The 25,997-nt window shown below is 41.4% G+C and overlaps 1 protein-coding gene across 17 annotated transcripts in view; it reads left to right on the forward strand.

The window, feature by feature from the left end:
• Positions 1-25,997, forward strand: part of ANKS1B (ankyrin repeat and sterile alpha motif domain containing 1B) — a 1,073,811-nt gene that overhangs the window by 1,016,944 nt on the left and 30,870 nt on the right. For 15 of the 17 annotated variants that reach the window (XM_053895881.1, XM_053895874.1, XM_053895876.1 and 12 more), the window contains 3 exons: positions 639-710; positions 17,721-17,732; positions 18,625-18,711. In XM_053895881.1, coding sequence (XP_053751856.1) covers positions 639-710; positions 17,721-17,732; positions 18,625-18,711 — 171 coding nt within the window. Of the gene's footprint in view, positions 1-13; positions 113-638; positions 711-17,720; positions 17,733-18,624; positions 18,712-25,997 lie in introns of those variants that run through there. The other 2 variants (XM_053895890.1, XM_053895878.1) reach the window with 2 other exon arrangements.

Here is a 25,997-nt window from a genome sequence, read left to right on the forward strand (position 1 = left end):
TCAGCCCTCCGTGTGGGTTTGCAGCAGGGACTGAACTCTTTCTGTTCGGGAACAACCGAGATGCGGTTCTCCCTCCCCGCTGGCTCCCATCCCGCGCCCATCCCGTTCTCAGGTGGATCAACCACGGGGCGCGCAGCTGTGAATGAAAAGACCCCAAACTGCGTCTCCGCCCGAGAACAGCCTAACGTTAATTACCTACGCAGCCAAGTCAGCCCAAATGGGGTGCATGTTGCTTAGCTTCTCAGCTGTCTCACACAACCCTGTAATTACGTAGAGAGTAGTGTGATTTATTTTTGCAGACATTGCTGCCTCAAAAAAAAAAAAAAAAAAAAAAAAGGAACACATTTTTAGATGCCCCCATTTTGCAGTTAAATATGATTTGAAAGATGGCATCTTTAGAAGATGCTGCAGTTTTATTATAAAGAGCAATTTACAGCCCTCAGAACTGTAGTTAATTCTACGGCATTCTCTTTCTAAAGGCATTTATTTGTTAGGATTAGTTACTGTTAGTTTTTTAAAGTTATTCAGCAACTTTCAGCCAGGAAACCCAGCCAATAGGACTTCCACAGTTTGGTTTCTAAATCGCAACTCATATTTATACTCTTTTTCATAAATCATTGAAATGTTTTGTATTTTAGTATTTAGGTTCTATGCTGATAAAAGAGCTCAGAGGGACAGAATCAACCCAAGATGCCTGTGCAAAAATGAGGGTAAGTTTGCCAAACAATTTTATTTCTAGTCGCTGAAATACTAAATACCGGGTATGGTTACAAATTGCCACTTTTCAAATGACTATTTTCTTCATCTGTTGGTCTGCTGAATCACATTGCTGTTCCATAAAAAGGTGTTTGGGCTTTGTTCATGTTTATACTTGAGTTTATCTCACTGTAGTTTGAGTTGATATCCGTTGGATATATTTATTTATTTGTGCCATATTACATTTATTATTTTTAAAAATTTAAAGTTAATTGTATATACACTGGTCATTATCCAGATTGAGCAAAATGATCTTTAGTTGGTTGCAAGAAAATGCTTTAAGCACCTACCTGTCAGTCTGAGAACATTTACTGTAAAGACCACCAGTTAACTAAAAAATTATCAAATGCTAAAGTATTGAGAGCATATTATATAAAGCTAATGTTCTTTATGAGTATTAATTCTTAATTATTCTGGGTTGTTGTTGTTTTTTAGTATAAGAAAAAAAACCATTCAACTCTGAGTTAAATCATGTAAGGGCAGTAAACGTTGACAAAAAGGGCAATTGCAAATGCCTGTGATTGGTGATTGCTGGGTTCCTAGGAAGCTGTATTAGCCAGACCAAGTCTTACTCCTGCTGCACACCCACTTTAGCTTTTGGTTTTTTTTCTGTATCCTTTATTCTTGCTTCCTCCATAGCAGATATATAGAGGGGTGTGGCGCTGACTGACAGTACAGATTGAGAATAGTAGGCTTACTCCATATAGCAACTAACACTCAAATTTGTCAGCAAGTGAACCCTAACTCTTATTTGCGGCCAGTTTACATCATCATTTATTTTATATGAGCAGTGTTGGGTGGGAAATATTTAAAAGCATTGAATTAAACTAAAACAGTTATGAAGACAAATATGTAATACTTGATTGCTCTTGGAAGGCTGAGGGTGTGTGAATCTTCATGAAACTGAGACCTCAGTATGTGATCACTGATTTAATACTTGGATCAGCTCAGTAACAGAAAGCCTGAAAATAGTTATCCTTCTATTTGATGTAGAGTTATACTTCTATTGTCAGTGCCAAAGAATCTTTATCCCAGGTACTATATTTAGATGAAAAAAGCTGTGGTATGTGTCAGGAACTCTATGTTCTGGTTTTCTTGCTGCTTACATGCTGTGGAAGTCACTCTTAGTCATAATAATAATAACTGCTAATATTTACCAAGTAGGTAAAATGTGCCAGTCTTCTATGCTGGGTGCTTTGTGTGTTTATCCCACTGAATCCTATCACAAACCTAGAGATTAGTAGTGTCCTTACCCCCACTTTACTCTTGAAGAGACTGAGGCTGAGAGAGGTTAAGTAACTTTCCCGAAGTCACATAGTGAATAACTTGCCAATCTGGAACTAGAATGCAGATCTGACTCCAGCATTTAACTACTGCACTTGCCTGCTTCCCCTGGGCCTCGTTTTCTTACTTAGAAAATGAGGATTTGGGACGAGGTGCCCTGTAGGGGTCTTGGTTCATGGTTTTATAATTCTGGGAATCTGGTATTCTCAATATATGTCCGATCTAAATTATGTCACCAGTGAACAATAAAATGGGAACATTTTTCAATCATCAAGCCTCATAATAATTTTAGAGCTATTTCTGAATGTGTCTAAGAAATTAATTTGGCATCTCTGATTTAATGCTATTAACTCAATTATCTGAGTCCAGCTACTTTGATGCTGTAATCCGCATAAATAGTGCATACAGCACATAGCACCATTTAAAACCAGATTTGTGATTTGAATTTCAATTTCTTGAAATTAAGTGGATCTGAAATTCCATTCTGATAACAGGGAAGCCATTTTAATAGTGTCAGCGGAGAATAATTTAGTTAAATACTTGTCTGTTGCTTAAAATGAAACAGAAAAGGCCTTCTGTTTAGAAGCCATTCTTCTGTTCATTGGAGTTTTTCTGGTTTGCTGCCCTTGGTGTTTATTTGGGGTAGTTTACATGAAAATAGGGACTTCATTGCTTCTTAGAATATCACAAACCCTTATCTCCCATCTTGATTAAATAAATATCAGTCTTTGGTACAGTGGCTGAAATTGCACTCAGTGGATTTATTAGAGCCTTTCAAAAGGAGAAACTCAGGTTTGCTGTTATCTGGGACTATTGTGAATTAGAACTCTCACCAACTGAAAATGGTGTGGATCTCAACTTGCAGTTAATTTTCAGTTTGAACTTCAAGATGCTGTTTTATCTGCTTTCAACATGGTAGCATTGCAGTCAAAAGTCCCAGAATGATCAGGTCTACCCAGGGGAAATACTTTAGGACTGGTGATCTTAGAAGTTGATATATAGTAATATCATTAGGCCAAATAACTGTAGATTAAAACTTTACCTGGTTTTTAACTCTTTGGGTGTAAAAAAAAAAGACGTTTTCAATTCAACAGTATGCATTTTAGCTGAAATTAAAATTTATTTCCCAGTAAGAAGTAAATCTTACGGTTCTTTATTCTGAGAAATGCTTCCTTAATGTACTTTGTTAACAAAGATGACTAAGATTTGGCTCCTGCTCTCCCTGAGTTCACAGTTCAGTAGAGAAATCCTACAAGTTAACATGTAATTCCCCCAAAGTAGGAGAAGTTTCACTATAGCGTAGTCTTCATGTTTCCAACAACCTGCAGGATCATCACAGATGATCCCCAAAGTGACCTGCAGGCATGGTCTCCTAAAATCAGTTTTTCAATACTAATAGCAGTTAACACTTGACAGCTGTAGACCAGGCCCTGCACATGTGATTATGTGCATTAATTCATTTAATCATGAGTGAGTATTGCTACTGTCCCCACTTTACATGTGGGGAAACAAAAGCCAATGAAAGTTAAGTAACTTACCCAAGGTTAGCCAGCAAGCAGTGCAACCAGGGTTTGAACCCAGGTGATCTAGCTCCACCACCGAACTCCAAACCCTAGGCTGCACTACCTCTCTAATGAGCCCTTGGAACATTTTTTGCCCGGAGTTTGAAAATAGCTGAAAATGTAGGGGTGCCTGAGTGGCTCAGTTGGTTAAGCATCCAACTCTTGATTTCAGCTCAGGTCATGATCTCACCATTTGTGAGTTCAAGCCCCACATCAGGCTCTGTGCTGGCAGTGCAGATCCTGCTTGGGATTCTCTCTCTCCCTCTGTCTCTGCCCTTCCCTCTCTTTCTCTCTGAAAAGAAAGAAATAAACTTAAAAAAAATTAAAAACAAAATAAAATAGCTGAAAATGTGGATCATTTGTGTTGACAAAGAGCTTTAGGAACCCTCAAAGAGTCTGTAAAATTAGCTAAATTAAACCATGTAGGTACAGATATATATAGTAATTTGGGGTACATTCCAATGTGTTAACCTAAATAATTTTAAGAGAGTTTTTCTTGCATCCTAAGCAACTATATTTTTTTCCATAATACTTAAATACATGTACTTTGCCCCAGCACAAACCAAACACAATGTTCCCCCTTCAGAAACATTTGGAGTGTTTGGTGGTCACAATTGGTTAATTTCTAAGTTTATCTAAGCCTGTTTATTCATCTCTAAGGTCCCCTCCATTTCTGAAACCAAGATAATTCTACACTGATGTCCTGGTATTTTATTATACTCATAGTATTTCAGTCAAAAATAGGCCATCATAAGCTAATGTATGTGAGATGGTAGTAATTCACATCATTCTGTTCAGGTCAGCCAGCCTTTTTCCTCTTCAAACTGCCTTATAATTTTTCTAACAGACTTTACTTTTTAGAGCAGTTTTAGGTTAACAGAAAAATTAAGCATAAAGTGCAGTTATTGAACATACCCCCTCCACCATTCCCTTCCCAGTTTCACATATTAACATGCATTGATGTGGTACATTTGTCACAATTACAAACAATATTGTTATTAACTAAAGTCTGTGGTTTCCATTAGAGTTCATTCTCAGTGTTATACAGTGTTTGGGGTTTTGACAAATGTAGCCATTACAGTGTCACAAAGAATTGTTTCATGCCCTAAAAATCCCCTGTGCTCTACCTGTTCATCTCTCCTCTCCCCTGCCCCCGAGCCCCTGGCAACCACTAACCTTTTTACTGTCTTCTGTCTTTTCCAGAATGTCAAATAGTTGGAATCATACAGTGTGTACCTTTTCAGACTGGCCTCTTTCATTTCTTTAGCAATATGCTTTTAAGCTTCCTTCCTCTATGTCTTTTGTGGCTTGATGGCTCTTTTTTTTTTTTTTTTTAATGTTTATTTATTTTTGAGAGAGAGAGAGAGAGACAGAGACAGAGACAGCATGAGCAGGGGAGGGGCAGAGAGAGAGGGAGACACAGAATCTGAAGCAGGCTCCAGGCTCTGAGCTGTCAGCACAGAGCCCGATACAGGGCTCGAACTCATGAAACATGAGATTGTGACCTGAGCCAAAGTCGGATGCTTAACCGACTGAGCCACCCAGGTGCCCAATAGCTCTTTCTTTTTATCACTGAATAATATTCCATCATATGGATGTACCATGGTTTGTTCATCCATTTACTTATTGAAGGCCATCTTGGTTGTCTCCAGATTTTGACAATTATGAACAAAGGCGCTATAAATATTTGTATGCAGGTTTTCGTCTTTTTTTTTTCCTGGATCCACACCCTCTTTTTAAATTTTTTATTTATTTTTTTTTTTTTTTCAACGTTTATTTATTTTTGGGACAGAGAGAGACAGAGCACACACCCTCTTAAAATTATCTTCTTAATTGTGTTTAGTGAAGAAGAATCAATAGGAACTTACATTAAACCCTGATAATTTTTTTAAGTAAAATTGCAGTTTTTGTCTTCTCTTTCAGAGTTTTCTTTAATAAAAGCCCAAGAGATTAGATATGCCTTGATATTGAGGCATACTTTTAGGACGAATGATTTCTGTGAATTATTTCGCTCTTCAGTAGTACAACTTGGCTGCCTATTACCTTTACTGTGACAGCTTTACAGGCATTTCTAGTTAAAATTAAAGTCTAAAAACATATATTAGTAACATATGTGAGAAGTTGTAAGAAGTATCTATTTGATCTGAACATATTCATTTAGTGCTACCTTTTATGTTACTATGTTACTAGTTAGGTTTTCCAGCTAAATCTGTGCTCAGAGACAGGCTTCATTTCTGAAAGGATTCCTGAGGGGAAGCATTAGCTCTGGGATCCTGAATATGATGCCCCCAACATGTTCCCCATGGAACACAGAACCTTCCTTCTGTCACACCTCATGTCACCACTGTACAAACCTGGTTGCTCATGCCCCGTGCCCCTTAGAGGGCAGGAACTACGTATATTGTCACCCCAGGGCCTGCCATAACATAGCTACCTTTAGGGTGGTTTTAAATTTTTTTTTTCAACGTTTTTTATTTATTTTTGGGACAGAGAGAGACAGAGCATGAACGGGGGAGGGGCAGAGAGAGAGGGAGACACAGAATCGGAAACAGGCTCCAGGCTCCGAGCCATCAGCCCAGAGCCTGATGCGGGGCTCGAACTCACGAACCGCGAGATCGTGACCTGGCTGAAGTCGGACGCTTAACCGACTGCACCACCCAGGCGCCCCAACCTTTAGGGTGGTTTTGATGGTGATCAATAAAGTGATGCCTGTAAAGGGTCTAGTTCACTAAAAACTCAAAACACGTTGACCTCTTCCTCCAAAATGTTCGAACAGGTAAATTGATAGATTTGCTTTGGATTATTTCATTTATTTTTTACTCAACTATAATGTCAGTATTGCAGTCGTTTCCCTGGTTTTCTGCATTCACAATATGTAAGAAAGTGTTCAAAAACTTAGGAATCCTGCACTCTCATTATTATTTTTTTTAATGTTTATTTATTTATTTATTTTGTGAGAGAGTGTGTGCATGAGTGGGAGGGGGGGTTGATGGAGGGAGCAGAGAGAGAGAATCCCAAGCTGACTCCGTGCTGTCAGCACAGAGCCTGACATGGGACTCAATCTTATGAACCATTGAGAACATGTCCTAAGCCAAAACCAAGAGTCGGACACTTGACTGACTTAGGTGCCCCTTAGTTCCAGTTTTTAAAGGCCATCACCAAGAGGAAGAGAAAATGATGGGAAACTGTTGATAAGATGGTAAATGTAATTTTGCAGTTTTATATTTTGGGGGAAGTAACTTGTTCCTAAATCGATTGGGAGTTAGCTTGCCTCTTTTAAATAATGTGTTCACAGGACTGAACTTTACAAAGCAATAAATAGGTTGCTTTGGCCTTTCAGTGTTCTCTTTGGTATGAGTAATTCCCACTTCAAAGATTCTAAGACGCACAGTGGTTGCTCAAATGAGGGATTTGCTCTGGCCAGATGACGTTCTACTATTCCTTTTTGCCTCCTGAGACTTACACATACCCCATCCCCCAGCCCCGAATTTTGCCTCAGGGTATAATTATCACTAATATACAGTATTCAGTCACTTCCCTAATTAAATATACTATTAGGAAACATCTGCTATAAGAGGTAGGCTATTATATTCAATTTCATACTCTAAAATCTTTCTCTAATCCCATAGTTGATGATGAGTATTGTTCACAGGTGTTTGTGCTCGAGGCAATTTCTCTTTTAAGAAAAGAAAAATACCTGTTTTCAACTACAATCAGGTAGAAATCCGCCTTTTCAATGCAAAATAGGAAATATATATATGTATATGTATATATATATATATATTTTTTTTTTTTTTTTTTTTTGTCAGGAGTAAGCAGATCTGGCAAATTTAAATTAGGGAATCTTTATTTCCCAAAGGGCTTAGATAGTTCAGACACCATAGTTCAGGTTTCTTATTGAGTCCATTCCCCTGACCTTGTCTCATTTTTAAACTTTCAATCTAGAAACAATTCTAAAGTTGAATTTTCAAATCTATAAATTTCCAAATGTACCTTGATTGAAGTGTAAAGACTGTCTTTTTTCTGTGCTTGTCAAAAAAAATAATAATAATGTTGGAGAATGGATTGGAATGCTTGAAATCAGATTTTAGAATTAGATGGAAATGTCTCTATGCTCTTACAAGAGACTCAAACTGGGGACACCTGGGTAGCTCAGTCGGTTAAGCATTGAGTCTTGATTTCAGCTCTGGTCATGATCTAGTGGTTTGGAAGTTCAAGCCCAGCATCAGACTTTATACTGACAGCATGGAGACTGCTTGGAATTCTTTCTGTGCCCCTCTGCTGTGTGCTCTCTTTCTCTCTGTCTCAAAAGAAATAAAAAGAAACTTTAAAAAGAAAAAGAAGAGACTCAAAACTTAAGTCATGTTTAGTTCCTTCTACAACTCCTGTCTATTAGGATTGTTTCCAGAAATCGTTTCAGGGACTACTACTTAGGAACCAGGCTTGGAAGAAAGGTGCAAACAGCTGTTTTTTTAAAAGTCTCCATTTGCCCAAGTTTCAGGGAGGAATAAAATATTTCATTTTTTGTTCCCTCCCAAGTACTGCAGGTCAGTACAGGTCTAAGCCCATAAATATGAGTGTATATTAAAATAACAGTATACACAAGGCAACAGCATTTCTAACTGCTCACTGCTAAGTTTTGCTCACTTGTACTTGTGCTTTGTGAGTGATTTCCTAGGGGTCCTCCCAAAAGAAGACTGAACAATTCTGATCATCTCATCCTATATCATCTTTATACACCCTCACTATTGCACATCACTGAAAGGTTTCATGGTCCTCTTCTGCCTTTAACGCCCACTGAAGCTCTCTTTCTAAACATACTGAGTCCATTGTCATTGGTCCAGATATATTGCTCTGCTGAATATTCATTGTTGGAACCACCATTTCACCACTATCCTAGCATGTAGCCCAGAGATTATTCACTTATGCTCACAGATGTTGACTTTACTTCTACTCTCTCTTGCCAGTGGGAGGATGTACTTTGGAAAGCAGATAAGTGAAAGCATCCATCCTCAGAATAAGAGCAATGGCTAAAATTTGTTGATGCTCACTACATGCTGGGCCCTGGATTATGTAATCCTCACAGCTCTACAAAGTCGATGCTATATTAACATACCCATTTTACAGATGAAATAACTAAGACATAGAGGTTAAATATCTTGACACACAGTGGAGCCAAGACAGGAATCCAAACATGCCCTTCTGTGCTATTATTCACTGTACTGCAGTGTCTCCTGGAGAAGGAGCTTATCAGTGGGTCTCTTCATAAGTTCAACATGACCATACCTATGTGCACACAAACACACTCTTTTTTTAATTTTTTTAAATGTTTTTATTTATTTTTGAGAGACAGAGACATGGCATGAGTGGGGGAGGGGCAGAGAGAGAGAGAGACACAGAATCTGAAGCAGGCTCCAGGCTCTGAGCTGTCAGCATAGAGCCCGACATGGGGCTCGAACTCACAAGCTGTGAGATGATGACCTGAGCCGAAGTCAGACACTCAGCCAAGTGAGCCACCGAGGCGGCCCCACGCAAACACACTCTTAACTTGTTCTTATAAGTGATGGATTGAACTTATCATAAGTGAGAAGTTGGTGTGTTTTTTCACATGTTTACAATTAGCTTTTTTTTTAAGTTTTTTTTTTATTTTATTGTTAATTATTTATTTTTTAATTTACATCCCAAGTTAGCATATGGTTCAACAGTGATTTCAGGAGTAGATTCCTTAATGTCCCTAACCCATTTAGCCTATCCCCCCTCCCACACTCCCTCCATCAACCCTCTGTTTGTTCTCTACACTTAAGAGTCTCTTCTGTTTTGTCCCCCTCCCTGTTTTTATGTTATTTTTGCTTCCCTTCCCTTACGTTTGTCTGTTTTATATCTTAAAGTCCTCATATGAGTGAAGTCATATGATACTTGTCTTTCTCCGACTGAATAATTTCACTTAGCATAATACCCTCTAGTTCCATTCACATAGTTGTAAATGGCAAGATTTCATTCTTTTTGATTGCCGAATAATGCTCCACTGTATATATATACCACATGTTTATCCTTTCATCTGTCAATGGACATTTGGGCTCTTTCCATGCTTTGGCTATTGTCAGTAGCGCTGCTAGTAAACATTGGGGTACATGTGCCCCTTCGAAACAGCATACCTGTATACCTTGGATAAATACCTAGTAGTGCAGTTGCTGGGTCTTAGGGTAGTTCTATTTTTAATTTTTTGAGGAACCTCCATACTGTTTTCCAGAGTGGCTGCACCAGTTTACATTCCCGTACAATTAGCTTTTTAACTAAAAAAATATATACATTTTTAAAACTTCTCATTTTATTATTATAAAAGTAAACATTCATTGTTAACCAGTTTTAAAACATAGATAGGGAAAGGAGAAATAAAAAGGGAGCACCTGGGTGGCTCAGTAGGTTGAGCAATCTGACTTTATCTCGGCTCAGGTTATGATCTCACAGTTCATGACATCGAGCCCCACATCAGGCTCTGAGCTGATAGCACAGAGCCTGCTTGGGATTCTCCTTCTCCCTCATTCACTCTCTCTCTCTCTCTCTCTCTCTCAAAAATCAATAAATAAACATTAAAAAAAATGGTAATTTTATCACACAGAGATGGTAAACACCTCTCTGTTAACACCTTGTTCCTATGTAATCCTCCAAACTAATTAATCATGCATTCATAGGCATCTCTTTTCTACAAAGCAATAGGAATATACTGTGCCTACTGTTTTCTATTTTCTAATCTATTTTTAACATAACAACATATTTTAAAATATTTTTGTTCCAATAAATATTTATCTTCAACAGTATTTGTAGTGGTTGAACAATATTCCAATCAATAACTGAACCAAACTCATTTAACCAGTTCCCCTTGTTGGTCATTAGGTCATTTTGAATCTTTTCAAATTATAACCAACACTGTGGGCAACATCCTTACACCTACATCTTTTGCCACGGGTCTGATTGTTTCCTTAGAATTAGCCACTAAATATAGACTGGCTAGGTCAAAAGTATACACATCTTGAAACTCTGGGTAAAAATTGCCAAACTGCCTTCTAAAAACCTGGTTCCAGTTGACACTTCTGGAAGCAGTACACGAAAGTGTGTTGGTGTTTGCTCGTCATGTCTCTCAAGGTATATACTTAATACCTTGCATGTGCTCCTAGTTGAGGGAGAACTGGGGAACTTTTATGAGAATCCATACATCTTCAGCGTTACCCCTGGGCCTGTCAGCTCTGTCTGATCAACATCTATTCTAGAAGTACCTCTAGAATCTATCTTTATGACCTGAACTCTTTATTTTATGTGAAGAATGTTTTTTACTTTCACAGTCCCTGAGAAACCATGGAAGTTTAAATAATTCTTGTTATTTGCTCTGAAGACCAAGATCTGTAACTAAGTGCTAACTAAGGATTTTTGGAAATCACTTGTCAAGTGGAGGATAGTGTGTTTTGATAAATTAGCTTCTCTCTGAATTAATGTAGGATGCAGTACAACTGAGTTTACATGCATAGCAGCAGAGAACAGTTCTGACAGTGACTTTCAATCAAAAATCAACTATTTATTTAACTTATTTATTTTGAGAGAGAGAGAGAGAGAGCACGCACAAGCAGGGGTGGGTAGAGAGAAGGAGAGACAGAATTCCAAGTAAGCTCCACACCATCAGCACAGAGCCTGATGCCGGGCTTGAATTCATGAACTGTGAGATCATGACCTGAGCCAAGACAAGGAGTCAGATGCTTAACCACCTGTGCCACCCAGGAGCCCCCAAAATCAACTGTGTTTTTAGAACAGAAGTTTTCGAACTGTGGTAGCAGCAGTAGCTTCTGGAAATTTGTTATAAGTGCAAGTCTTAGGCCTTATCTCAGACTCACTGTCTTAGTTTTTCAGGCTGCTATAATAAAAATACCATGTGACTGGGAGAAATTTATTTCTTGTGGTTCTGAAGGCTGAGAAGTCCCCAAGTCAAGACACTGGCCAGCCCTCTTCCTGGCTCATAGATGGCCATCTTCACTGCCCTCTCATGATGGAAGAGGACCCTTTTATACCTTTTATAAGCACACTTAATCCCATTCACAGCTCCACTCTCATGACCTAAGCACCTCCCAAAGGCCCCAACTCCTAATACTTTGGGCATTAGGATTCAACATAAGAAGTTTGGGAGATCACAGACCTTCAGTTCATAACACTTACTGCATCAGAAACTGTAGATGTGGGGCTCAGCGATTTGTTATTTACCAGGCCTTCCATGTGATTCCAATGCCCACGAAAGTTTGAGAACAGCTGCCTTGGTCCACTGGGCATTCCTGTTAAGTCTGCCATGCAGTTAGGTTGCCCTGGTGGAATCATTCTGCCATGGTGCCTGGAAAGCAGCCAGGGCCAGAGGAGTAGAGATAGAGGGCATCGCTTTGCGCTGTACTAGATTTGGCCAGGGTGTGTGAGTTACACTTGGCAGTACAATAGCCGTGTCTTGTGCCAAGGGAGTAGTTAGAATGGCTGCCTGCCCACCGTCTGCTCTTGTCACATGGTCGTACCAGGCTCTGTACTCACCCAGCCCTTGTGTCAGGCTTCTCCTGGCCAGAAAAGCCCTTGAGAGGTCATCTAGCCTCATTTCCCAGCCAAATGAGACTTACCCCTAAGTCATCAGTGACAAATAAGAGTCCAGACTATTTTTAAAGACATCCAGAGGGGAAAACTTCGCAGCTGCCCCTAATAATCCTCCTGCTGTTTCAAAAAGTCTTTCCTTCTCAGCACTTGCAATTTGAACCAGTTCCCTATTGCAAAAATGAAGACCTAACCCTTCTCTCCTTGAGGCTGACAAATCACAAGGTCGGTAAGGCTTTCCCATCCCATAGGAATCTCCTGGCTTATCTCTAATCACATCTGTGGTTCTCCTCCAAGTTCTTTCAAGACCTCCGTGCCTGGCTCTGGGCACCAGGGCTCTCTGAAAAGTCTGCTGAGCTCCTGGTGCACTGAGAGGCTGGCACTGTGGTTCTTCTTTATAAAGCTGGCTTTGTGCTCGTTACCATACATTCATTCGTTTGTTCATTCACTTAATAATTATGGATTTCAGCAGCTGTTAGACTGAACCCTATGAAATTGCTGATATTTCACCATTTTTTTGACCCATAAAAAATGGCAGTGTCATAGGGCTAAACCTGAGACCATGTGCTAGTCATTATGGAGGAGATCAGAGACAAATCAAGAAAGATGTGGGCCATCCTCCAAGAACTCCCTGTATGGTGAGGGAGACAAACCTGAGACCCATGGCAGCGAACCCTAAGGGAGAGCGGCAGAGGTTCACAGGGCATACCTGGGGTAAGAGGTGGCCATCCTGTCAGGCTGCAAGGCCACACGAGGCTTTCCCAGAAAATGACGTTGAAACTGAGTTCTGAAGGGTAAAGGTGCATTTCAAATAGCCGATCTGTGGTCTGCTTTCTATCTCTTAGAACCTCCGCAACATAATTAGTATCACTAAATACAAAATACAACACTGCTTGTTTTCTACATTTTTTAAATCATTTGAAAGGCACTTAGGGCTACCAAACATAATTGTCTGATCCTATTTTAATTTACTTGCTGAGACTGAATATAATAATTAAGCTTTGAAATGATCTAAAGGAAATATTATATGGCAAAATTAATAGTTACGACTCAGCACTGAATATCTAACTAGAAAGCATTCTCAGGGTAGCCATGTGTAGGTTAAAAATATACTGTGAGCTGGATGGCAGTAGCCCATCCAGAAATCTGTTCCCCAGTCTGTGTTTAAAATACACTGGAAATGAGCAGGGTATTGTAAGAATGAAGGGTTGTTGATCTCTTCCCCATGGGCTGCCTCACTCTCTTCCCTCTCTGTACTGGTTATGGGGCACAAATGACTCTCATTAGGAACATAAACATCACTCCGGACTCCAACGCAACATTACAGCTCACAGCTGAAGTGCTCCCTGTTGTAAACCTCTTTGCTCTCACTCACACTTACGAAAGCCATGCTCTGAGACCAGAGCATCCCTGCAGTCTCAAAAGGATATTCTCAGACTGTTGACTCTGCATTAGAAAAGGAGAAACTGTCCCTTCTCGGGGCATGCTATAAGGATAAAATAAAAGTACCAACAGCAATCTCTGACTTGATAAAAAGATTAAAAGATGGTATTACTTTGCTTGGTGTATCCAACAATCCCTCTTAAAAAAAAAAAAAAAAAAAGAATAAATAAATGTAAAAAAAAAATTAAAAAAAAAAAGGTTCTAAAAGTGTTCAGTTACTTTACAGTATCTCAGGTGCCCACCTCCAGATATGACATTACAGTCTGTATTCTGTGTAAATGCTTACAGATAATATAAACCCAAGTGCTAAATGTAAAGCTGGCTTTGCATTTAAGATTCAAAAGTTGCACTTTATTTTGGATTTCAGAAAGGTAGGTATTTTCCCTCTATAACTAAATACTGTTTCTGTTAGAGTAATAAAAGGATGATAATCTTATTTTGGGAAACTGTGAACAAAATACAATTGAATATCACTGTAATGCTCTTAGCAGGAGAGCAAGATGCTATGAAGGTTAAGTTAATTTTGGGCATTACCCATGAGAATTCAGCTGCTCAAGTATCCAGAGGTCCTCATTACAAGTGAATCTCTCCTATAAAGCTGGCACTGAAGGGGAGGGAATTTGAGGGCTTGGGGAAGGCTCAGAAAGTCCACCAAGAATATGGTGCAGAAAAAAAAACAACTGAAAACAAAAGAGAACCATAACATAAGGTTTGCCCTGAGCATTTCACTGGGGAAAAGAGCCTGAAGAAGTGAATTCTGTTTATACAGATCAATAAGGCTTGAATGTTTAACATACGTACATATATGGGAGTATTAACTACCAGAATCGCAGCAAAGCTTGCAGATAAGTCATAGAGACCAGTGTCACCTGCAGCTGGGTGCTTTGTAACTTGAGCAGTGATGTCCAGACTAGGTGCCTCCGTCCCTGGGAAGGAGAAGAAAACAATAATTTCAACACGTAACAGAAAATGGAGACGGCGGGATGTGGGCTGTCTGTGATTGGACCGGAGCCCTGCTCATATTTCGGTATCTGTACAGCCTTCACAAAATGAAGTAGGCGCTTATTGGATTTCTTGCCTGATTATTCTCCCTGAAGACTCGGTATATTAGCTTTCTTCTATGCGTCTTCAACCTTTCATTAAAATAGCGTATGAAAAGACCTCTTTGAAAGCTCTGTCAAAGTACACCAACAGAAAATCCCCTAAAACAGGTTGGATTTCTATCTCCTAGAATTTTAAATGCCTTAAAGAAGGGGCATTGCATTGAAGAGCTGCCAGAGTGACTCTGCGGCCAGCCAGGGTCCATCATCATCTTGTCACGGCGCGCAGTGGGAAAGAAGCTCGGTTTGGGCTCCAGATTGGACTGTGTGGCCACCCCCAGCGCTGCCGTCCACACAGCCTGCAGCGGGGGCACACCAGCGTGGCCTTCAGCTGGGAGAGCAGGGACTCTTGGCACCTAGAAAAAATGACCACCTTTTCTCTTCTTTGTCCACGTTGTCTGAGCGTATAACGTAGAATCCTTGTATCGGGACAGAAATCATCGCTGATGCCCTCATTTCAGCCTGAGAGCCCATGTCCCAGCCTGCCCGTTGTCCCAGCCCTCCGCTCCCTCTCACTGACAATCACTGCACACCCCTCTGTATTCTTTCCTCTGTCTGCTGTTCTTTCCTCCTCACGCTGCCCTTAATAAAATCAGCAACAAAGTTTTCTAGTTGCTGAAGCCCAGGATTTTGCCCAGAAGACCCAATACATGTAGCAGCCGCTTTGCCTGCCAGCCATGATGTCGGGCTTCAATTTTTAGTTTTCAGCCCTCCTGGCGTCGGGCACGGCTCCCACCTTCTAAGGAATCTGCCCCTTGACTTCTGCCATACTGCGTTCAAGCACCTTCCAACTCTGTTTCAGCTTCATTGACTCTTAATTCCCCACTCCTTAAGGGTTATCTTCCCCAGGGATTCTTAGCCCTCTTCTTGTTCACTCCTTGAGCCACCTCATCTCCTCAGGCACCCCTGCTGTGCACATGGATTTCCAGATCAGATTCTTCTAATTTCCTGCTGGACATCTCCACCTGATTACCAATGTTCAAGGGGTTTTCATGCAAAAGCATGCTCCTGTGTAGTATCCCTTATCTCAGTTGAGGGTCTCTTCATCGGTGACCTCTTCTCGCTCACTCATCTTTCATAGCCGATGGGTTAGCAGAGCCTCTCGAATCTTCTTCATCAGAGTTATGGCTCCCTCTTCCATGCTCGCACTTCTGTTTCAGCTTGGGTGCTTAGGGTCTCCTGTTTGAATGTACCTCTCCTTCCAGCCTTGCTGCATTCAGTCTCTAGCTGTTCCACTGCATCCGGTCACCAGCACTGGCTTTCTGCAACCCAGCTCTGTGTCACTCCCTACTTAAAAGCTTCCAGGGAATTCTAACTTGGCAGAGTAAGTCACAGCCTTCCAAACCTACTGTATCTGCCTCATCTTCCACCAATTACCCAAACCCACCCCATTATTTCTCACTTCCAGGCATGTGTGTATGTTGATTCTTCTGCTAAAAAGCCTCCTTTGTCCTCTTTTGGCCCCTAGAAAATCCCCATTCATCCTCTTGGAACAGCTCAGTCAGCCCTAGCAGGCAGTCACTGCTTTGTCAAATGAATAATGAAGACTTGCCCTACTCTCTCCTGCAAAGTGAAGCTCTCTTTGCTCAGTACTCTGGAGGCACTCTGTTTCTCACTGTTGCATTTATCAGCATTTGTGTTGTGGCTTCTCTTTGTGGCAGACCAGGCCAGGAACGTGGTGTGTAGCTAGCTCCTGTGCTGCCTCTTCCTCTCCCTGTCCCATGGCAGACCTCGTTCCCAACCATCTTTCCCACTGAGCCGAGACACAGGCTCACAATTTTCTCAATACCGCACTCGGGACGCCACTTGCTGCAGACTGTAGTTTGCACACAGCTTGAAGTCTGCTTGACGTGCCCCGAAGTAGACTCTGAGCTTTCCCAGCACAGTGGGCTGCCTACTATAACCACTCAATTGCTGAATGAATGACAAATGGTTTTGCTTTTTCCCTTTGGGGCTTTCTTAATACTAAATGAAATGTTGATCTTTTAATCTTATATTGTTCGATGGTATAGATAGATGTGTCTGAGAGAAATGTACATGGCAAGGAATGAGTGAGGTAATTTGTTGAAATCCATTGTTACCCTTTGCAGAGAATTCTTCACACACACATTCAGTCCACCAAGCCACTACCCGTGCCGGCCGGCTATAGCTCTCTCTTTACAGAGCTCAGCCCACAACTTTGCCTTAAAATTGGCACACTGAGCGTTACTTCTTCTAGCTTTGCCTTTGATTTACCTTGCACACTTTTAAAGTTGGTTGGATAAAGCATTAAAAAGACAAAAGTTTCTGCATCTCTTTGGCAAACACAGAAGAAAACTAACAAGCTTGGGTAATTTTAAAACTAGTTAAAAAGCACTTCAAGAGTGCTTTTTTTCTATACCGTGTGAAACACTTAATGAATACTAAATAGTAACACTCTTACTGATCCATTTGCTCCATCTTTGAAACCAGTACAGTAGCTCTCCAAAAGATGTGTCAAAACAGTCAGGAAAATGTGAAACACCTTTTCCATGGCTCAAGTGAAAGATGTAATGCAATTATGATTTTAGAGTTCAGTGAGTTTCAGTCACACTATCCAACTAAAAGCCTTCTTTAATTCTGGTCACATTTCAGAATTTTAAAATGGAAAATTGGGTAATGTTTTCTCCCGATTCCCTTAATATCCATAAGACAGGTAGGTGGTTGTGGGACACTGGAAGTGGAGGGTTCTGGTGTGTCGGTCGTGAGACTAGGCGATGCAGTAAACGGGAATTAGAAAACAAAAGGACAGACGAGGTCTGGAAAAGCCCACAGCCATTCCTAAAACAGTTTCACTGCATCTGTATGTATCGATAAAACCTATTCTCCATTCACTTTTTAATGACTTTATGCTGTTGGTGAATTATTGAAATGGTTTCCTCACTTTTTTATGTATTTTCTCTCCTATTTTGTTCCCACCTGTCTTATCTGGAAAACCCATCAGGCTAACTGTCAGGTAGGTTCTTCCTGATGTTTAATGTGATTATTAGGAGGATCCATAGTGGGAAATGAAGTACACAGACTGTTGGTGACCCGTGATGAATGATAAAGCTAAACAGAAAAGACTCATACTAAATTGTGGAGAAACTTTTTGCAGATGCATAAAACTATAGAAGCTGAAGACTCTGGGCACATTAAGCCAGTGTGAACATCCGTCATAAGAACATAGCCTAAGGAAATCTAGCAGCTCTAAATGATAAAGTAGGTTGTTACCTGGACTGTCCAGTTTTGCTGTGGCTGTTCCTGGAGGGCTTAATTGTTGTAGGGTGGTATTGTTTCCCGCATGGTCACAAGTGATGGTGCTGTAAATATATCAGCTCTTACGGATTTGGCCAGGTTTGAGAAAAATTCACAATGATGTATTTTAAATCCCTATTTTAACCACACATTCAGACATACGTCATGCCTTGAAGAAAGAGTGACTAGGAGAAGGGGGAGCAGTGGCATATATTTTGCTAATGCTAAACTCACCCTTGGAGTTAACACTGACATGGTTTAACTCTAGTCAAAGAAGCGTTGCTTGAAATTGCAATAGGAGACAGAGCTGTCCATTTCTCCCTTTGGTGTCGGGGAAAAGGAGTATTCCTTCACCCACGGGAGGCAGAACAGGCTGTTTTTAGATCCTCAAGTGCAAGACAGATACTTTAGAACCCCAAACCACAGCTAAGCCCAAGAGAAGGGAGACCTACATTTAAATTAATGTGTTTGGTGTGTGTTTGTGTGTGTGTGTGTGTGTGTGTGTGTTGTTTTTAACTTGGGCTCATTTTTATCTTCCAAGAGGAGAAATTATGTGCTTCAGTTGCCATGCAACACAAACCGCTCTAACAGCTTTCTAATTTTAATTTCAGAAGTCTACAGAGCAAATGAAGAAGGTCCCCACTATTATTCTTTCAGTCTCTTATAAAGGAGTCAAATTCATTGATGCAACAAATAAGGTGAGTAGTGCACCTCTCTTTGCCTTAGACACCAGATACAGCCCTGGGAATGTGATCTAAAATCCTTGTGTCTCGTCATGCCCAGCATCTCTCATTTTATTCACTTCCTGTCCCCACCTGTCTGCTCTCTGCACATCCATAGATACACCCATGCACATGTGTACACACACACACGCACTCATACATGTATACAGAAGGACAGATTTCATCTGGGGAACTTGATCTAGGATTCCTATACATATTTTGCTTTTTCTGTGGTGCCTTCTCGCATAGACTGTGGCCACTTAGTATATGGCATTTCCCTCTGGCTCTAGAGAACATTACAAGGGGGGGATGTCATGTATAGAATGACAGTGCATTACAAGGCGGGGAGGTGTCCTGTATAGAATGACAATGCATTACAGGGGAGGGGTGTCATGTATAGCATGATAATGCATTACAAGGAGGGGGTGTCATGTATAGAATGACAATGCATTAAAGGGGAGGGGCGTCATGTATAGAATGACAATGCAACAAAGCCATCACCCCTTCACCAGAGGAACTGTCACTAGCTAAAGGACTAGGACGTTCGTCCTCCCATTTGTCTAGAGATATACATGTCCTTTCTTTGGATATATGTAATGAACACATTCTCTGACTTTTACATTTTATAATTGCATTTCTTCTCAGCGCTTGAGATGGGACAGAGGGTTTCAGCTGTATTGTTTTCTGAGAAGAAATAATCACAAAGAAGGTCAGGCCACACTGTGACTCTGTTGTGACTTTGTACTCACAGTGGAAACAGTTCATGGGCTCTAAGGTCAAGTGTGAACAGCCGGGTTGCATTTCACTTAAGTGTTCTAGAGCTCCTTTCTTGGCGAAGATGACAGAATGCCGGTGCTAGACTAGAGCTCCTGGGTGTGACCACTGTCACTCCCCACAAACAGTCAAACTTGATGGGCTCCTCCTCACAGAACCCCCAGATGTCCTTGTGTTTTATTCCTGTACCCTCCCAGATGATAAGCTCTAGAAAGAGGGGAAATGAGGTGATCCCCATTGGTGAATACCATTTCTTTTCTGGACCCCCTACCGAGTCCCCTCACCTACACCCACTCCACTTTGGAGAAAGGGAACAGAAGTTGTGAAACAGGTGAACTAAACAGTAGTAATTTAGGGCCAGGGAAACTGGATTTAGCCACCAGGGGAAAGTCCCATGGGCAGTGACTCTTGGGCAACTATAATAAACCTGAGCATCTGATTCAACCAGTTCGGATTTTCCTGATTTGTTTTCTGTAACAAAGAAGATTGCTATATCAGCAGTCAGACAAGCCCAGGCTCCCCGGATCTACTTAGGAGAGCAACCTTCCAGTTTTAGAAACAGTTCTGAAACCAGAGCAGAAAGCTTATAACCCAGCATGATTAAGTAGGCTGTGGATCTCCAAAGCACAGAGTCAGTTACCTTACGTGGAATGATAGTTTCAAGTCTGCAATATATTGTTGATAGTTACTATTGTTGGATTACAGCTGTGGAGATTCTAATCAGAAAAATCCAGACCTATTTGCTCTTTTATTAGTTGGAAGCAACTTCAGTTACCACTGCACAAACTTTCTGTATCCTTAAATTATAGTCAGTTGGTTTTTAAAGTTTTGGAACTTTATGGAAGTCTCATTGGCGATACCTCATTGCTGTCACTGTTTCAAAGTTTCAAGAAAGGCTTTGGCATTTGGGTTTTTTCCCCTAACCTAGAGCAACTGTCTCTACCCCATTTGCATTTGAAAACCATGAATAGTAGTCTATTTCTAGTAGAAGAGTCTGAAACTCTTAGATTAACAACCTAAGCAGTAGTGGATTCTGACAATTTCTAAACAAGTGGTATTTGCCCTGACAAGTTTCCAGAGTCTTAAGGCTATCATTCTGTGAAGCTGGTGGTGTGACTGGATGCATCCGTGTCAGTAGCATCCTCTATTCCAGTCTCCATGACCACAGGCAAGAGAGCTCTGTCGGTTCTGTTGCATTTTGCTCACGGACACATCAGTGTTATAGAACTTGATCCCCCCCAAACCTAAAGGAGAGACTTCTGCTTCAGTTGCCAGTAACTAGATGAGTTAGCCATAAATCTCTGCCCACTGATGACTGTTGTCTGGAAGTATAAGCACTGAAAAATATGCAGAAGATAATTCTGTGTGAATTAGAACACTAAAGAAGGCCAGCATATCTTCCAAGTTCTTGTAGTGTGGTCCTCAGCATATTTTCAGAATCTAGAGCAAAGGCAAAGTGCCTATGTTGGTGGCAGGCAGAGCCAACCTCTCCATGACAACATGTGCCTGGCTTTTTCAGGAATTGGGGGACATTGGCTTTAACACTGACACTTATACAGTGTCCCCATCCCAGTGTCCTGCAATGTGGCTGATCTACCCCGACCCAGCAGTGGATAGGGAGAGAGTGGATGACTCAGGGCCACAGTCTGATAGTTGGTGTGTGAGAAGCCAAAGGAAAGAGATTGTATTAGAAGTGTAGAAGAAAGAAATAGTGTCAGGCTACATTGGTGGGATTTGACTGCAGAAAGCTGAGAAACTCTACCATCAGCCAGGGCTGAAGGACTGGTTCCAGAAAGCATAGAAGAGCCACTGTTGAAGGACCATTCTCAAGTTGTGATGTGAAGGGCGCTGTGCTCAGACACCTAGACTCCAGCCGTGTCCTCAGCGCATCTTCGTATGCCACCTTGTTCTGTAGCAAAGGCCAACTTCTGATTAACGCTCATAACAGGACAGGAACAGAGTGATAAACTCCAGAGCCCTGATTGCAGTTTAAGCCAGAGATTTCTCCCATGGGAGGTGTTGTCTCACTGGGCCACTTTGACTTGAAGGACTTGTGGAGACATATTAGAAGACCTCACGACATGAGGTACTAGTGGCCAACTAAGCCTGTAATAAGGCACAACCTAAAGTCACAACCTAATTTTCATATCTGATGCTTCCATTGTGCTTTATTCCTAGACAGTCCTCTCCTGACCACTGCATATCTCTTACTCTGCCCTAGAGAGGTAGAGGGGGTTGTTCATCCTGCACGGCACAGGGGGAGGAATGGAAGACCTCAGAGTCTCTGTTAAGTGACCGCCCCACAGTCATACAGCCAGCTGGTCGTGGAAAAGGATTGACTCTCTAACACATCTTCTGTTCCTCCACAGCCACCATCCACCAGTTAATTTTGAGCGTGTGCTCCTCTTCCATTCTTATTACCGCCCATTAGACTGTGATAGATGAGCCGTCCAGCAAAGCACTTCTTTCCTTTTACTCCAATGAATAAGTGATTTTGGCTGCTTCATGGGGAAGAGTCAGGTGCCTAGGTAGAAACTCTCAAGTGTATTTATTGCCTAGAAACTTAGGAAACAATTTAAACCACTAATCCTGATTTAAGAAGGAAGAAGTAGAAAACAGTCTTGAATTAAAAATAGAACTTAGAGGGGCACCTGGGTGGCTCAGTTGGTTGGGCGTCTGAATTAGGCTTGGGTCATGATCTCGTGGTCTGTGAGTTCGAGCCCTGCGTCAGGCTCTGTACTGACAGCTCAGAGCCTGGACCCTGCTTTGGATTCTGTGTCTCCTCTCTGCACGTCCCCTGCTCACTTGTGCTCGTTCTCTCTCTCTTTTTCTCTCTCTCAAAAATAAAAATAAACATTAAAAATGTTTTTTCTAAATAGAACTTGGAATAGATCTGGTCCTTAAATGTTGTAGATGAAGCACATCAACTTTTTGTAGATCCATAGCCCAGAGATAATTCTAGCATGGCATTTGGCCCAGAGGTCTCTGACTGGTTACAGACCTGTGTTGAGACCAGCAGGGTTTTGCAAGAGGTGACACAGTCCCCATATCCAACGCTTGGCTAAGAATGGGTTGCATTTTGCCTTCCTGTTCTGACCCCCTCCTCAATCTTCCCATCAAGCTAAATTAGGAACAGTGCAGTGCTGGAGTTTGTTTTTTGTTTGTTTGCTTTTTGAATGCCAACTTCAAACAGGGCTTATGCTATTTTTTAAGCACAAAATAATTCAGAACATTTGCCTAAACAAGTGCTCTTTTTTTTTTTTTTTTTTTAATAGCACATACTTCTCCCTCTAAAAAGCTCAGAGTCAGATTAAGAGCCCATTAAGCATGTGTGCTGTTCTCATCTGCATCAGCTTCTCTACAGGTCCCCTCCAGGCAGCCCTCGGCTGGGGCTGCTCCCTTTCTGTCTTACCCCTTCTCTGCAGGGGCACTGCATTCTCTGAAAAGGCCGGGCCTAAGGAAGAGACTCAGGAGAAAGGCCTGCCTGTCATAGCCATGAGTGGGGGGAGGGAGAGGAAGCTGACTTCTTGGCTGTATCACTTCAGCATCACACGCCCTTCTTAGAACCTCTCTGTTAATTGGCTAGACCAGACAATTCTACTCTACACCCACCAGCCAGGCACCTGTTTAGCTGTTTCTCAACATGATGAAAGGCAACAGACCAGAAAAACAATCTCTCCCTGTTGCAAGGGACTGGGCTGCCAAACTTTCTATCCCAAGGAAGGGGCAGGATAAGCCCCTCCTCACTCCTTCTTTTGAGTCTTTTCAAAGTGCTAGTCTCCTTAGAATGTGCTGAGGTATGAAGGCTGAGCAACATAAAAGGAATCCATCTTAAACTGAGGTACATCACCTGTACCTTATGTTGTCATCTGCTTTTAATTTATGGAGGAGCCACCAACTGATATGTAACAGGAGGTAGAAAAAATCTGTCCCTCCTAGACATCTTCTCCAAGGAGGAAACCAGCCATCCAGTCTCCATACTGTCTCCAGCTGTGGTGTCCTTGGTCTTAGATGCGTCTTACACATGGGGAACTGGCCTCATCATTCTGCAAAGGTAGACCATGCAGAGTGGTGGCAGTGTTTCAATAGTGAGACCTCGAGCTCACCACACCCTGGCCTTGCAGAAAGATCAGGAAGTTCTGTTCAACAGTCCCTCCCTACACAAGCCATCAATGTGAATTCAATTAACAGCATATTTTTAAAGTGCCAGTTAAGATGATTAAACATCGGTTATTCTTAATGAAATATAGAATACATTTATTAGCCACCTTCCCTCTAGATCATAGCAACAGAGTTTCAGTAGTGGGAGAGGAGGCTGATTTGGGAACATGAAGCAACACAGAAGAGGGCAGTCTCAATGGGCAGCTAAAAGACAGCCCTGGGTTCCTGGGAAATACAGAAGTGGGGGGTTCCAGAAAATTGGGGGAATGGCAAGAAAGGGAAAATGTCTTAGTCCATTTGGGCTGCTATAACAAATTAACATGGCCTGAATTGCTTAAGTAATATGCATTTATTTCTCACAGTACTGGAGGCAGATTCAGTGTCTGATGAGAATCCATTCCCTGGCTCATAGAGGGCATCCTCCTGCTGTGTCCTCACATGGCAGAGAGAGCTAGCTAGGTCTCTCTTCTTTTGTAAGGGACTAATTCCATCATGGGGCCCCATCCTCAGGACCTAACCACCTCCCAGAGCCCCCCCACCCCTCCAGATACTATCACATCAAGGCTTAAGATTTCAAGGTTCCTAAGAATTCAAGATATGAATTTGGGAAGGACACAGACATGCAGTCCGTAATAAAGAGAGATCTCCAAAGATATACTTTACCTACTTTATAGTTTTGCCCAGGGTCATGATGCTGTCACACACCACTGAAGACAGTTGAGAAGTGATTCAGGAAATTCAGTACATTGAAAATCAGAGGGCAGGGCTCCTGGGTGGCTCAGTCAGTTGAGCATCCGACTCTTGATTTCAGCTCAGGTTATGATCGCAGGTCATGGAATCAAGCCCCACATCAGGCTCCGAGTTCATCATGGAGATTCTCTCCCTCCCTATTCCTCTGCACCTCCTCCCCACTCATGCTTGCTGGCTTGCTTTCTCTCTCTCTTTCTCTCTCTGTCTCAAATAAAATTAACTTTTTTCAAAATGACAGGGAGTTTTTCAGTGTAATACTTTCCCAAGAAGTTGATCTTCCAATCTACCGAATGCTAGTAAAGGATCTCAAGAACACAAAATGCCAATTTAGTTAAAAATCACAGCGAATGTTCTATTTCTGATGATAGTGGATCTTGGATAGGTGAGACCAAATCCACACTCCCCAAGGTCATGGCAGCCCCCAATTAAAATGATGGTGGAGACTCTCAGCACTTGCAAACATCCCTGTGAAGACTTTGTAGATTCTTTTTATTTTTATTTTTTTAATTTTTTTTTATTTTTAGAGCATGAGTGGGAGAGAGAGTAAGAGAGAAAGAGAGAGAGTGAGTCTTAAGCAGGCTCCATGCTCAACATGGAGCTCAGTTTCACAACTCCAACATCATGTCCTGGGCCAAAATCGAGAGTCATATGCTTAACCAACTGAACCACCCAGTTGCCCTGACACCATGTAGATTCTTAAATTCATTTTAAGACTCACTAGCTCCTCATTTAGTTTTCTACTTGAAAACCTATCTGAATGCCAGAAGATGATCATGGCCTTCTATTTTGAAACTGTATCTTGCAATAGAATGTTATTTGTTTATGGGATTCCAATTTCAAATTGAATTATTTTTGACAGAGTGCTGCGTGTAGTGTCAACATACAGGGCCACAGTGAAGAATGTCTTAATTTAATTTTCTTTTATGTGTTAATTCTGTAATTGCTTCTCAGCCACACAGCTCAGTAGAGTGGGGGCCATGAAGTACTTGCTGGGGGTGCTGGCAGGGAAGGACATTTTGTAAGCGTTTTTAGGCATTGATGGGTATACGCGGAACATTTTATTGCCAACAGGTTATTTAAGACTGTGCAATTAAAAAGTAATTAGCGTAACTAAAGTATTGAGGGTTTTAGATCTATGACAACTGGAAAAAACGTAAATGGGATATTATAAGATAAAAAATGCGCAATTATGGGAATTTTTTTTTTTTTTTCAAATACGTCTGTGTATCAAAAGAAATTTCTAGCAGGGTTTGCAGCCAAGATGATGCTCCTTGGTTATTTTGTGCTTTAGGATAATAATACTTAAACCTTTCTTCACTTACCTCCCACCAGTTATTCTTAGAGGCACGTTGGAATGAGGGGGCTGGCAGGGAGATGCCATGAAGAAATGCTAGAGAGAAAAAAATGACATTATGTTAAACCAGTGAGGGAGAGGTGGCAATGAGGGGCCCTGCAGTGTGTGAAAGAGCCTGAACTCTACAGTCAGACAACCTTACATTTTAGTCCTAACTCTACCACCTCTCCTGCATAAGGCGCTTACACTCAGTATCAGCTTCCCCACCTGTAAGATAATGATA

This window comes from Panthera pardus, unplaced genomic scaffold (genome assembly GCF_024362965.1).
Source record: "Panthera pardus isolate Hobbes unplaced genomic scaffold, ASM2436296v1 HiC_scaffold_6, whole genome shotgun sequence".
NCBI classification, from domain to species: Eukaryota; Metazoa; Chordata; class Mammalia; order Carnivora; family Felidae; genus Panthera; species Panthera pardus.